This window comes from Equus asinus, chromosome 10 (assembly GCF_041296235.1).
Source record: "Equus asinus isolate D_3611 breed Donkey chromosome 10, EquAss-T2T_v2, whole genome shotgun sequence".
Lineage (NCBI taxonomy): Eukaryota > Metazoa > Chordata > Mammalia > Perissodactyla > Equidae > Equus > Equus asinus.
In genome coordinates this window covers 81,180,918-81,195,869 of record NC_091799.1, presented here as the reverse complement: position 1 = coordinate 81,195,869, position 14,952 = coordinate 81,180,918, and the positions used below count along the sequence as shown (strand labels likewise).

General features: G+C 39.1%; 1 protein-coding gene and 2 long non-coding RNA genes across 6 annotated transcripts in view; 2 read left to right on the top strand and 1 right to left on the bottom strand.

Annotated features, from left to right (window-relative positions):
- Positions 1 to 6,151, bottom strand: part of AGXT2 (alanine--glyoxylate aminotransferase 2) — a 36,415-nt gene extending 30,264 nt beyond the window's left edge. For 3 of the 4 annotated variants that reach the window (XM_070519795.1, XM_070519794.1, XM_014831274.3), the window contains exon 1: positions 5,996 to 6,151. In XM_070519795.1, coding sequence (XP_070375896.1) covers positions 5,996 to 6,083 — 88 coding nt within the window. In that variant the 5' untranslated portion in view covers positions 6,084 to 6,151. Of the gene's footprint in view, positions 1 to 4,950; positions 5,036 to 5,995 lie in introns of all 4 variants that reach the window. The other variant, XM_044779426.2, reaches the window with a different exon arrangement.
- Positions 9 to 4,938, top strand: LOC139046435 (uncharacterized). The gene is made up of 3 exons (XR_011506515.1): positions 9 to 998; positions 2,217 to 2,356; positions 3,283 to 4,938. It is a non-coding gene; the product is annotated as an uncharacterized lncRNA (long non-coding RNA).
- Positions 6,152 to 6,233: 82 nt separating the features above from the next.
- Positions 6,234 to 7,766, top strand: LOC139046434 (uncharacterized). The gene is made up of 3 exons (XR_011506514.1): positions 6,234 to 6,400; positions 7,086 to 7,172; positions 7,430 to 7,766. It is a non-coding gene; the product is annotated as an uncharacterized lncRNA (long non-coding RNA).
- The last annotated feature ends 7,186 nt before the right edge of the window (positions 7,767 to 14,952 follow it).

The window sequence follows — 14,952 nt, the reverse complement described above, 5'->3', positions numbered from 1 at the left end:
GAAAAATGAAGTGAGTTAGAATCCTCAGCTAACCCTCACACAGGCACATTTGTATGAATCACCTATAGTTAACCTGAATCAAGGTCCTTAGGCAATTTTATTTCTTAGTTAAAAAAAAATCATTTAAATCAGCCTTTGGTTTGGATTTAAAAGCTGAAGTATCTCAATAATAAATTTTCTGGAGGAAAAAAAGATAGTTCCTGTTGAATCTAGTCAAGAAAGGCATGGAGGATGTTGGGGGAAGTCATTGTTTCTCACACCAAAGTCTCTTACAAGCTTGGGAAGCTCCTCCCCCATGCCTCGTGTCAACAACAATTCTCTTTTCCGTTGTCCAAACCTCTGCTGGTGCAGTGTGTTGCTGGAATACATCCTCTTTGTTTATAGAGGTGCTTTCTGGTTTTGAGCTGTCTAGAGCTTGAGTCCCATTGCCTATCCCAGGTCCTGGTACTGGGTTGGCTCTCAATGAACAAGGAATGAATAGCTGTTGACTATTCTTACAGGGAATGAGGAGAGATGGGTACTAGGCAATGTATGCTGTTAACAAATACATGTAAATCGATCTGCAAGACGAAACCTTCCTCCAAAACACGGCAACACAAAGACCCTGGCAACACAAGACCATGATAAAGCAAAGATTAGCTGAGCCAGAGGGATCATTATTTGGAGTTAGAAGGGACCTAAGATTTTTTTGTGTGTGTATGTGTGTTAAAATGCTCATTTTATAGATGGGGAAACCAGCCTAAAGTGGTAAATTAATTTGTGCAAGGTTACCAAGCTAGTTAGCTGCAGAACAAGACGAAAAGTCCGAGCTTCTGACTCCCAGCCTAGTCTTTCACATATTCATTGGCCACCTTCGTCCTCCCCTTCCAGCACCGATTTTGACCTTTTCATAGCAGTGGGATTAATAATGGAACCAAAGAATATCAGAGCTGGAAGAGACGTCTAGACACCTTATAAGTGCTCTCAGAAAAGAATGCTGCTGATTTTGAAGATTCAAGGTCAGTGTCATGCTAATTTTACAAGTGGAGAGAGCTGAGGAAATGATGTCTCCTGTTCAGCACGAGGGTTTGAATCCCTGGATGAAATGCTGGTGTTTTGTGTGGCCATGAAGTCAGAGTCCTGAGAAACACAATGAAAAATTATGTTTTTAAATGAAGCTGGAAAGTAACAGCTCTGAATATGTTTTCTTTCAAAGAGATCTCTTTCACTTTTCTGCTCTAAATAATCACTAATGTCATTAATATGCTCTTACTTTAAAAGCAAGTGAGTTTTGGCTATCTATGCATAGAAATGACAAAAAAATGATAGCTTAAGTTTTCTGAGCATTTCACCTTTTGAAAGGCTTTTCATTGTGTCTCTCTACATTAGTTACTCTTCTGAGATGGGAAAAAAATTCTGAGTGTTTCTAAGAATTCAAATTCCCTTTATTCCTTCAGTCTCATTTTCATATCTGCAAAATTGGAGTTGCCCGTTGAGGAGGCTGTAAGGTCTCTTGACTTCAAGGTTATAGGAATTACGAAAGTAGGCTGGAGGGGGAAGAGAGTTGGAGAGAAAGATTTGATAAAGAAAAGCCTGAATTTTAAACAGTTGAGGCAGGTTTACTCATTCATTCATTTATTCATTCATTCATCAAACTGATATGAATATGATGGTGCAATGAGGGCCCCAAATGAGAGACAAAAAGTCTTGTCCTCAGGAAGGAAGAAAAGAATAAAGATGGATAGCAAGCAAGTAGGAAAAATACTTAGTCAATAAGTGAAAAATAAATCTAGATAACTTTTCAAAGTCTATTTCCTTTCCTAGCTCCTCTCTGACTAAACAACCCAAACTAAAAAAATAATAGTAATAATAATAATTTATGGACAAAAAGAAACAGAAGTGCCATGGTTTTCATTATTTACCAGAAAAAAATTAAAATCTAAATGTCTAAATTGCTTGCATTCTTTATTCAAAATAGCTTGTGTTTTGAGGACAACATAAGAGTTGGGGGTTAATAGAACTTCTCTTGGGTTCTTGGGAATTGTGTGTGCACACATGCCTGTTTGTGTGTGCATGCACGGGGGCTATATGTGTATGGGAGGAAGATAGAGCCAAGAGGGGTGGGGGAAGGGGTAACTGGAATCTGAACTAATAGAACTGAATCCCGGGAATATTTCTAAAAGGGCATTTTTTTCTTTCTTTTTATCATTTCAACTGGTCTGGTGTTGCCTTTTTAGGCCTGATGCCAAACACAGATGACAGCTAATGATTTTCATCCAATTCACCAATTTCCACTTCAATTCACCTGGACAGCTCAAGAAATTTAAAGATGGCATTCAGTTTGGAGAACACCACCCCCTTGTATAACAAATGCCAGGTGGGTAATGGAGTTTGATTTTCCAGCTGCCTAATTCTCATAGAGTTTTATAGCAGACCAGTCACCTTAACTTTGTTTTCTTCCCCCAAAATTATAATATCAAAAAGTGAAAAACTGTTGGGAAAGGTAAGTGAGAAAAATCAATTTTTGTGGGCGTTTAAAAATTCTGGGGGAAATTCTCTGTAACGTTCAAGATTTTTCTAATGTCCATAACTAGGTTTTGGCACAGAGAAGGTATTTATCAAGGGCTTCTTTACTCTTTCAAGTTAAAAAAAAGGTTATAAAATATTTGAAAATACGTAATGAACTCAGTCGATAGAATATTAAGGTGATTTATTAAAATGCTAATTGCATCTTATTTCTGCATAGTATTTTAGTTAGCTTAAAAAGACTTGTCACTTTGAGTATCTCTTTTGATACTTCAGATACCCAATGAGTTAGGAAAGGAAGATTTTATCATTTATCTTAGAGCCAAGTCAATGAGGATTAAATGTGGGGCATTTGGAATTTTGAGGGCCTCCCATAGGGTCAAGGGCTTGAGATGCTGCCTCCCATGGAGGCCTGTTGAGACTAAGTTGCGGTCTGGATAAATGAGAGGCAGTGGTTGGTTGGGGAGAAATTTTTTCTCATCTGCTCCTCATTGAGCTGGAGCTACCAGCTCTCGGACCCGAGAGAAGATCCTTCTCCCTTCCTAAACTGTGCCATGGTCTACTGGAAGTTATGAAGGATGCTCGTCATTGCTGTTCAGTATCATCCAATCCCCTTACCATGATCAATAGCACCCTAGTCTCTCTGTGGGGAACCACCTCTGCAAAATCGTGTGCTCTCAGTGACAGGATAACAATACCAGGTGCCTGCCTTCCAAAGGGGAAATCAAGGGATGGGTGTGAGATCTCTGATGGGTGAATGAGATGTCCTCTCTTTAGGCCTGGAAGTCTTGAGCCAATGACCTGGATGGAGAGAATGGCTGGACGCTCTCATCAGACCCATGACACGCTTATAAGGCTGTTCCTGCTGTGAGTTACTGCTATTCCTGCTGGACCTTCCTTGGCTTCTCTTCCTGCCTACTCCTGCCCACCTCCTTTCTCTCTTGTTGATTCTTTCGGCCCCTTCCCTTCCTCCATAATCTTCCAATAAATACTCTTTTGCTTAAGTAAAGCGGGGCCAGTTGCTGTGGTTCACAAACAAGAGCTCTGCCTAATTCTGGGGCTGGTGAATCCTTCTTCCCTTTTAGGAGCAGGCCTTCCCTGAGGCCACCCCTCCTGGCCCTTTGCAGGGTTATATCAGTTCTTCAGTCTCCAGTGAGGACTGCTAGTGGTGCAGGCCGGAGACCATCCATTAGGGCTAATTTTGATGTTTTTCTGAGGAAAGGCGTTGCTCGAGTCTTGGGAAGTTTCTCAGCTGGAAATGAGCATTATTTACCATCCATTTGCCATCCTTGTGGGAGCAAAGGCAGATGACTGGAAAACGGTACCTTTGAGCATATACCCCACCTCCCAGGAAATGTTACACCTTTAACAATTGTTAGCTAATTAGTAAGAAGGAAGGCACTGTTGAGATATTTTCTCCAATCTTTTATACCAAAAACAAATTGCTTCTATAACTTTGAGTATATATTTAGCCCTAAAGGGATTGAGTATGTCAAACAGAGGCAAGACTGAATCCTTTATGCACACATATATCATCCAGTATATATGTAGGTGATATACAAGGATTGAGACGTATTTATTTTTGTATATCTGATAACACTTAACACCTAGTGATCTCCCTATCTAACTAACACAGACTCTGCTGCCCCCCCTTTCATTTTATTTTTCTATCTCCTCACCCTGGTTTGGTTTTATTCATGGCATGGATCTCTACTGAATGTTTTTTACATATTTACTTGTTTATTTGTTCATGCCTGGTCTTCCCCACTGGGATACATAAGGGCAGTGGTTTTGTTTTGCTCCCCGTGGCTCTGTCTATGGTCCAGGTGCATAGTAGCTGCTCAAATACTTCTGATTGAATGTATATTTTGCACACAATGGGTTCTTAAGAAGGGTGTGTTCAATGAGGGTGTGTTTGGATGAACAAGCACAAGCAGGCATATATCTAGGTACAGTAGGTGAGAAAGTAGAAATAAAGCCCCAAAGGCTTTTGAAAGGCTAGATCAAGAGTATGACACTCGTGTCTACGTGGCATGGGTTTGCAAGATTACTTCTCCTCTGTAGCCCTTGGCGGAGTTACGTTAAGGAGTCCCCAGTGAGTTGATCAAGATCTCTAGGCACCAAGCCTCACCTACCATTTCTAGGACACCTGCTACCATCTGCCCAGCTCCACGACCCTCAGGGGTTAGGGTGGGAAAGCAGAAGCGGGTGGCAGAGAGGGTATTTTCTCTTGTTCTGTCAACAACTAGTACTTTCAGTATAGTGTCTTCCGTACTGAGCCTAAGACCATGGGTATAATTCTAGCTCCTTCTCAGAACCTGTTGGTTTAAGTGGCGTCTGGCAAAAGACCCATCACTGAAGGAAAAGAGAAATCGAACAGGATTGGAAGAAGAGTGGGTAAGAGAGGGCCTGGCGGAATCACTCTGACTTCGAAGTGAGACACACCTGGCTTTGAATCCCAAGTTGTTGCTTCTGTGTTTCTGCCTTTGACCAAATTTCTTAATTATTCTTTATTCTTCTGTCTCCTCATCTGTGAAATGGAGTAATAGTACTCACTAACAAGTTCAGTTGAAGAGGAAAGGAGATAATCTTTTAAAGCATCAGGCATGTATTAAGTTTCAAAGAATTTCAATTGTCAGGGGGATAAAAAGCAAATAGGATAGGAAGGAAGGAGAGAAGAAAAAGAAAGATGAAGAGGAAGTGAAGACAAAATTAATCATAATGGGCAATGGAAAAGGGTTTCCTATACCTGATTAGGGCCTGTGGGGCACAGGGTTTCACTATGGCACATAAATGTCAGATGGCTGCTTATTCTCATGTTTGCATGAGGAAAATTGGTGAGGAGGTGAGTTCTAGTGAAACAAGATACATGTGAAAATCACAGGCACCTCAAATATAATATGTGAAGCCACCATTGGCTGACTACCCTGGGTCTCCTTGCATTTTCTTTTCCTGCTGTAGAGAGAGGAGAATCTGAGTGGAAGAAGAGGGCTCAGGGTCTAATCCTGGCTTCTTGGGTGTCTCTGGGTAAATGACTGCACTTCTCTGAGTCTCAGTTTCCTTGTTGGTAATTGAAGGGATGGTACCCCCTCCTTGGGTCATGGTGTAAATTTGTAAGGATGCTGCATGTCTTTTAAGGTAGTCGTCCTTGAGCATCTCTATATTGAAGTTAATACTTTATTTTTTGAATTGCTCTTCTTTTATTTATTTTTTATATTACAGCTAAGATATCATACAGTTTTTTTTAAATTGTATATAGTCAGGTTTTATTATCTATGAATTTCATTGCAGGACAAAAGGGTTCATTAGGAAATATTGGACATGAGAAGAGGGCATTGGATTTGACAGAGTGAGAACCTGTGTTGGATGACGGGTCTCTAAGACCCATCTAGGTCAAACATTCCAGAATTCCAGGCAACAGGCTCCAGAGCTCAGCCCTTCCCCTCTTGCTGACCCTCTGCTGACCCACATCCCCCTGGTTTCCACTCACGGCTCAAGGAAGGGCACATCTTGGGGATCCTGGGTGAGGAGGTCTCCAGGCGCAAAGCTCTCCGCAAATGTCTGCAGGCCAGAGTCATCTCTGCAAGGCAGGAAGCAACCCCTGGGGGAGCAGGTCAGAGGAAGGGCTCCAACTGATCACCAAAAGGCTGGACTTTGAGATTAGAATAGAAGGGGAGGAGCTCTAGAGGGGAGTCTTGGAGTGATTACTGCCACCATTTCTACCAAGCCCAGAGCTTCCAGGGCTGGCAATAGTGCCTAAGGGGAGTAAAAGACACAGGGAGGGGGGAAGGAAGGAGGAGAGAGGGAGAGGGAAAAGAGAAAGAAGGTGGTCAGGCAAAACAAAGATCTTCTGGACTAGTTTTATTAGTTTTGTGTTCATCAGGGTCTCATCAGGGTGAGATTCTCTCTGCAGGAGGGAGGTGATGGGTGTGGGGGAGGGTCAAGACATAGTTGAAGGGCAGAGGTTGAGAAACGAGGGGTGTGAGTGAGAGAGAGAGAGAGAGAGAGGATATGCGTGGAGTGAATGGATAAAGAAATTGGTACTGGTATTGGGGGTCTCAGAGGAAGAGAAGAGGAACTAATGGGGAAGCGGGTACTCCACACTGAAGGAGAAGGGGTGTCAAATAGCTAGAGAAGGCTCTGGATAACAGTGCATCCCTTTAGGTGTCCGAATAGGGCAAGAAGTTGAGAGCTGAGGAGTTAGGGTGCTTTATTTTTATTACACTTTAATTTCCTGAATTCTCATTTGTCACTCCTGCCTCCTTCCACCGCTAATCACCAATGGGTAACTCTTTGGTGTGTTTAATATGTATCTTTTTGTTGGTATGTATTCTTGTAAAATATATATTGTTTGGGGTGAATGTATTTTTAATTTATGTAAATATATGTCCTTTTTTTTGGGTTAGAGTCATGTTTTTAACATCCATCCAGGTTGCTATGAGTACTGCAGAGTGGGAGTCAATGTACCTTTGCATGGTAGTACCTAAGGGGGACAGTGACAAAGGCATTTGGAGCTGCAGAGTAAGGGGGTGGGGACGGGTGAACAGCATACAAGGTGACCTTCTTGTATCACCATGCAGGGAGGACAATTGGTTTGGTCACATCCTCTACCAACATCTGGGAAACAACCTTTTACCCCAAATGCCCACAGGAGGCAAGAGCACCAGGTAAGCACAGAGAGCGTTTTAAATTTGATGTCAATTGTCCCCTTTTTTGTTGGATCCCTGCTCACAGCCCTTTCTGCTTTACGGACTGTAGGCAACAGTCATGTGATGTGGCTGGTCAGTTGCTATGGGAATGACCCATGTCAACAAGGACAGTGGCAACATAGCCTCTCCCTGGGGTGCCCAATTTCTCACGCTGTTGAACAAAGTGAGAAAACGTTGAGTTCCTGAAATCTGGCATATGTTCTTCAACTCCACAGGGCGGTGATCAATTTTGGCGTTGTGAATACTACAGGCTGCAAGCTCCCTTGACTTGAGATTGTTCTTGGGCTATCAGTTTGGAGATCATTATGGTGAGAGGCACCCAGCAACATCAGGGGCTGCCTGGAGTGGGGAAGCAAAACACTGCATTTTGAATAACTTCAAAGTGAGAAGCTGTGTCTCCGTTATTTTAAAGCAAAAACATTTATTCTGATTAGCATCATACAATACATGCTTTTTGTTAAAACAAACAAACTCAAGCCTAGAAAAGCATAAGGAAGAAAAAAAATCACAACAAATCTGACCATTATATTTTAGTAAAAGCTCTTTCATAAATCTTTTTTTACATGTATATTTGTGTCTGTACATGCCATTAAAAAATACCTATAGTCAATAATATAGCTTGGCACGCAAAAACATAGCTTTTTGTATTAAAAAACCCCACATAGATCCGAGTCATCTTTCCTAATTCTTTCATAATATTCCATTTTGTATTTTACTTAATTTTGGAAAGTTTCTGACCATTACTTCAAATATTTCTTCTTCTCTGTTTTTTCTCCTCCTTCTAGTATTTTGATTACCCATATATTACACCTCTTAAGATTACAGCTCTTAGAGGCTGTGTTATGTGTTTTTCCCCATGCTTTTTTCTCGTTGCATTTTAGTTTGGGAAGTTTCTACTACCTATCCTCAAGCTCACTGATTCTTTCCTCAGCTGTGTCCAGTCTAATGATGTGTCCGTCAAAGACATTCTTTTTTTAAAAATTAATTTATTGAAGTAACATTGGTTTATGACATTGTGTAAATTTCCGGGGAATGTCATTATATTTTGGCTTCTGTATAGACTACATCGGGTTCACCACCAAGAGTCTAGTTTCCATCCATCACTATACACACGTGCCCCTTTACCCCTTTCAGACTCCCCCCACCTGCTTCACGTCTGGTAACCACCAATCTGTTCTCCTTATCTACGTGTTTGTTTGTTTATCTTCCACATATAAGTGAAATCATACAGTATTTGTCATTCCATATCTGACTTATTTCACTTTGCATAATACCCTCAAGGTCCATCCATGTTGTCACAAATGACATGATTTTGTCTTTTTTATGGCTGAGTAGTTTTCCACTGTATATACTATATATATATTATATCATCTTTATCCATTCATCTGTTGATGGGCACTTGGGTTTCTTCAAAATTAAAAATAAAAATACCATATGATCCAGCTATTCTACTTCTGGGTGTTTATCTGCAGAACATGAAAACATTAATTCAAAAAGATATATGTACTCCTACATTCATTGCAGCATTATTCACGATAGCTAAAGACATTCTTCATTTCTATTATAGTGCTTTTGATTTCTAGCATTTCCTTTGGATTCTTTCTTAGAGTTTCCATTTCTCTGCTTACAATACCAGTTTGGTATTTTTCCATTAGAGTCCTTAACATTAATCATAGTTATTTTAAATTGTCTGGTGATTCCAATATCTGAGTTCATGTCTGATGCTGGCTTTGTTTCTTCAGATTGTGTTTTTTTCCTATCATTTTAGCATGCCTTGCAACCTTTTGATGACAACTGGCCACGATGCCTTGGGTAATAGGATCTGAGGTAGTTAAGCCTTTGGGGTGAGGTTTTATGTTAATCTGGTTAGGAGGTGGGATGTGTTTAATGTTTGCTGTAGGTGTAGGTGCTGGAGGATTCAAATTCAAATTCCTCTAGTGTCCTTGTTTTAGTGTCCCCCATTGTCTTAGGGCTTCCCTAAGAAATTCTCCTTAAATAGAGTCAGGGTCTGGCAGCTCTTTCAGCTGTAATTCTATTTATTTTACTAGAGCTCTAAAATCTTATGATTAGATCTCAGTCTTTTAGTGGGCCTCTGTCTTTGGACTGTCGTCTTCACAAGTGTTTCTCCAGTAGCGTAACAAAAAAATTCCCATCCTCTCCTCCCTTCTTTGGCTTCAGTTTTTCCAATCTATTTCCTTGAAGCCCTTCTCCCTATTGACTATGTTCTTTTTTTGTTTCCCCTTAGATGAGACCGGAAGGATAGAGGGGGCTGGGATGGGGGGAACGTCCTTCCCACAGCTGATGTAGGACTCTGGCAAAGTCATCTTCCCTGGAGAATAGATCTTTGTTAAAAGTGAAGGCTCTAAGCATGTTTCACAATGATTACTTTTCCCCTTTGCCTTCCCCAGCCATAGCAATGAAGGGATCTTCACTTTGAAAACCTGGTGATATTTGTGTAGGTAGGGCCTCTCAGGGTTTAGGGTCCTCCTAAGACTGTGGCAACCAGGGAGTTTCTCATTCTCACACTAGTCCCCACTCAACCTCCAGCAGTTTGTCAAAATTACGGCTTAAGTGTTCTTACCAGTTACGGCTTCGGTGGCTTCTGGAAGTTAAGCAGGTCTCTGCTGTGACTCTAGGGTTTGTCTATGTTTCTAGATTTTAGAGTAACAATTCACTCTGTGACCTCACTTCTCTGATGGATTCAAGAAAAATCATTGGCTTTCAGTTTGTCCAGCTTCCTCTTATTGTAAGAATGGGAATGATAACTTCCAAGCTTTTTGCGTGTTGGAGATGAAGCTGGTAGTCTCCATATATTTTATTTACCAAGTCCGTGTTGATGGACAGCTATATTTTCTCCAACATCCTAGGACATAGAAGTTTGTGCACTACATTAATTATGTTTTTCTTTGGATAAACTCTTTGAAGAAAGATTTCTAAGTCAAAATGTATGTATGTTTTAAATGCACTCCAGTAAGATGTTATCGATTTATGAGTCAACTAACATTGCATAAAATTGTTTTCCAAGATGTTGGGTCTTTTGATCTTTTTGGAATTACCATGATATCCACTCAGTCTGAAAACTGACTGAAGAGGACATTTAGATTCCCTCCAGATCTTCATCCTCAATCTAGGAGTCACTTGAACTATCACTCCAAGATCTTACCCTAGGTTCACAGATATCATCCTTATTAAACAGATTTTATCTCTCAATCATAAGGGACTTTACGAGACTTCTGCTCTGTGTCTTTTTCTTCTCTCTCCATCAAGCAGGTCAGGTATAATTTTCTCCATTTTACATAAGACCAGAGAAGATGAGGACATACCCCAGATTACAGGACTGGTAAATAAGAGGGTAAGATATCAGTCTCTTGCTATCTCTATTTCCTAGATAATGAATTACTTTGAAGGTACAGAATGTATTTCATCAGATAGAAAAATATTGGAGTTTCTCCTTGAAAAAGATAACTGGCAAATGAGGAAACCTGGGAAGACTGTTGTCATGTTAATAATTGTAAGGGGAGGGTCTTTTTGTAGACACATTTGTTAATGATTTATCAGTTAAGTCCTGAGTGTAACTGGACTTAGCTCTTTGCCCTTAGTCCTTCTGCCAACGACAGAGCAGAGTCCCATCAGAGTTACTGAGGGAAAATAACAGCTTTTCCAAAGGAATCCTTTTCCTTTCCTAACTCATTGAGAAGTTGTGGAATTGAAGGAAAGGGAAAAAATGTGGAAGGATTTCAGATAAAACCTAATTTACATAAACCTCATATTACAGGTATTCCATTCACAGCGAGTGGACTATGAAGGATGATGTGTGCAGGGTGGTCAGACTGAGATGCAGGGGTGGCAGGAGTGTTAGAAGAAAATAACTGTGTGGAGATGTGGCTCAGATACTAGAACCCTTAGGGTTTCATGCAGTACTGATTTTCTTGAAAAAGGGTGCAAAGTCCTTTCATTTATTTATTAGCACTAACTCTTTTTGAATAAGGCTCATCTGGAATTATTGGACATAATTTTTTTTTCTTGAAGATTTTATTTTTCCTTTTTCTCCCAAAGCCCCCCAGCACACAGTTGTGTATTTTTAGTTGTGGGTCTTTCTAGTTGTGGCATGTGGGATGCCGCCTCAGCATGGCTTGACGAGTGGTGCCATGTCCGCACCCAGGATTTGAGCTGGCGAAACCCTGGGCTGCCGAAGCAGAGCGAGGGAACTTAACCACTTGGTCATGGGGTCAGCCCTTTTTTTAAAAAATTTTTTTGGACATAATATTTTTAAAAAGTCAGTCTGGTGAGACCTGGGGACACACGGGTTACCACAGCCTTCTCACTAGACTATAATCTCCAGTAGGGCAGAGAGCACGTCCATGATGCTTCTGTATCCTAGCCCCGTGCCTGGTACATAATGTGCATCAAGCGTGGTTCAATAATGGATATGGTCAAATGACTGACAGATAGCTTCACTGAGGAAGACTTGTGTTTAAAAGGAAAGTCCAAATCAATCTCTTTTTGGTAGAATATATGGCAGAAATATTTTTTTGCTTTGGCCCTTCTCTCAGCAGTTGGACTTTTCCTATTATTCCTTCCCTTGAACTTCCCAACCAAGCACACTGTTTCTTCCAATGACAGCAGCATGTGATTCATCAGACTCTGGCTCACTGTGACCTGGGTTGTTCCTGTCTGGGAGAAGAGCTGCCCCTAAACTTGAGCCCTCAGATATAGTAAATTACCTGACTAGGACCTTTATTTATATCCTTTATATGCTTATTACAGAGTTGGTTGATTTAAATTGCAAATTGCAAGTAGATTCAGATGGAAAAAAAAGAAGAAAGGGAGCACTAGATGAGAAAAAGGAGAAGGATTTATCACCTAAAGGAAAAAATTCTCCAATAGAATGAGAAAATGAAATCTAGCTATGTGCTGTTTATGAGAGGCATACTTAAAACACGATGATGTAAAACAATGGAAAGTAAAGGAATGGAAAGAGACTTACCAGAGAATTACTACCAGAAAGAAAGCTAGTGTAGCAATATTAGTGTCAGAAAAAAAAAGTTTTAAGACAAAGAAAACTATTAAGGATAAAGGGGATCATATTTAATAAAGAAAGGGATAATTCATTAGGAAGATTAAGTATTTAAATTTATGTACACCTAATAATATACCCTCAAAATATACAAAGCAAAAATTGACAGAATTACAAGGAGAAAGAGAAATTTCCATAATCCCAGAAGATTTTAACTTACTTACAAGTCACCTCAGAAAAATGTTTTAAGCAGCAAAATAGATGAATCTCATAAATGCAAAAATCTTAAATAAAATTTTAGCAAATTGAATATAGCAAAGTTTGCAAAACTACATCATGACCAAGTAGAATTTATCCCAAGAATGTGAGGGTAATTTAACATTAGAGTTTTTTCTCTAAATTAATTATCTGTAATAATTTATATGTTAACTGAATAACAGAGAAAAGCCACATTACCATATCAAAAGATGTAGAAAAAAATAATGAGAGTGTTTTACACCAATTCAAGACAAAAAAAATTACTAGCAAACTAGAAATAGAAAGGAATTTCCTTAACATAACTGATGGTATCTGCAAAAACCTACAGGAAACACTATATTTAATGGTGAACTTTTAGTGGAATTCTCCTTAAAGTAAGGAACAAGAAAGAATGTCCACTATTCTGTTTATATTCAATATTGTACTGGAAATCCAACCCCAAGAAATAGATCAAGAAAAAGAAATAGAGGTATAAGTACTGGAAAAGAAGAAACAAAGTTGTTACTTTCTGATAATATAATTATAAAAATGGAAAACCCAAGAAAACTTACAAATTACAAGAACTAATAATTAGAGTTCATTAAAATTTCAGGATACGGGATCGATATGAAAAAATCAGTGGTTTCTGCATAAGGGCGACAGCCACTTAGAATAAGATAATTTTTTAAAAGATGCCATTTACAATAGCAACAAAAATTATACAGTGTCTAGGAATGAATCTAAGGAAACACATGCAGATATTTATGAACGATAGCATAAAGCTTTATTAAAGACTAAAGTAAATGAAGTGATATACCATGTTGAATATTAGGACGACACAATATTGTAAAGATGTAACTTCTCCAGAATTAATACATAAATTCAATTAACAATAATATAATTCCCAGCACAACTTTTTAGGAAACTTGATAGGCTTATCTCAAAATTTGTGTGATGAATAAATGGCCAACAAGAGTCAGAATAATTTTGAAGAAGGTATGGAGGTATAGGAATTAATTTGCCAGATACAAGACTGCATAAAGCTTGGGTAATAATACAGTGGAAGATGGGGACAGGGATTCATGAATAGGCCGAGGAACTGTAATGGAAGTCCAGACTCAGGACTCAGGCGTATGTAGAGACTGGGAAGATGACGAAGATGCACAGTAGATCGGCAGGTAAAGGAAGAGTTACTCAGATACAGAATGGATTCAGTAGGACAGGGAAACAAGAAAACAGCAACAATGCATCATTTTATGCTCATCAAATCGTCAAAAATTAAAATATCTGACAATACCAGGTAATGATTAAGGAGAGAATGGAAACCCCTATACTGCTGATTGGATAAAGCTGCTTTGGAGAAAAATTTATCAATATTGAGGGAATGTTAAGATGTGTGTTCCATACGACTCAACAATTCCACCTCTAGACAGATGCATATCCTGCAGAAAGTCTTGCAAATACTCAAAGTGAGACTTGCATGAGAATGTTTGCTGCAGAATCATTTACAATAGTGGTAATGGAAAGTTGATCAATAGAGACATTAATAAATAATCGTATTTTTGTATGTACCTGCATACAGTAGATAGAATCAATTAACTGGAGCTATTTGGATCTCAAAAACTCAATGCTGAATGAAAAAAATCAAGGTGCATAATAATATATTCCATTATCTATGTAAAATTCTTAAACAACCAAAATAATTATGTATGTTGTTTATGGATACATATATATGATGTAAATGCATTTTTTAAACGACCAGTAAGGATATATAACACCTGCAGGATTTTGGCTACCATAACAGGAGAGGGAGATAGAGAATTTTGTTATTGAGACATATAAATTACTGCATCTGTGATGTTTCATTTATTTAAAAAAAAGGCATGGAACAGATATGGTAAAATGTTAATATTTGTGAAATTTCGTTATTGGTAAATTGATCTTTGTTATGTCATCCTCTGTAATTTTCAAGTGCATATGAAATATTTTATGCAACAAATAAAATATCATAAATGGAAGATTAAATCACAGCTGGAATTTTAAGTGAAGATGTAAGATAATTCTAGTGAGCAAGAAGCAAAAAAAATGTGAATCCCTGGCACTGAGGTTTGTGGCTTAAGTTTCATTTGGGAAAGTTGATCTTATATTGCGGATTTGGAAACTCCTTTTGATTGTTCTTAGTTGTTCTCAGCAGGCCGAAGAAACTTCTGGGGGCTTCCAAGCATGTTTGTATTTTAAGGTTTGGGTCTGGCAAATGGATGAAGACTGGGGGACGTGAGAGCAGTGGAGAGAGAAGATGTAGAATTTAGCTGGGTTGAAAGCAAGATGTCAGTTTTGATTTAGAATTAGTAGGAAAATAAAATCAGAGAAGGTGTGGAAAGACAGGCACAAAAATGTGTGCCTGAAAAAAATATGCCTTGAATTAGTATTCTAAGACAAATATTTTGCCGTGTGTCTGCGTATTTTATTTCCAGAGAGGCTTAA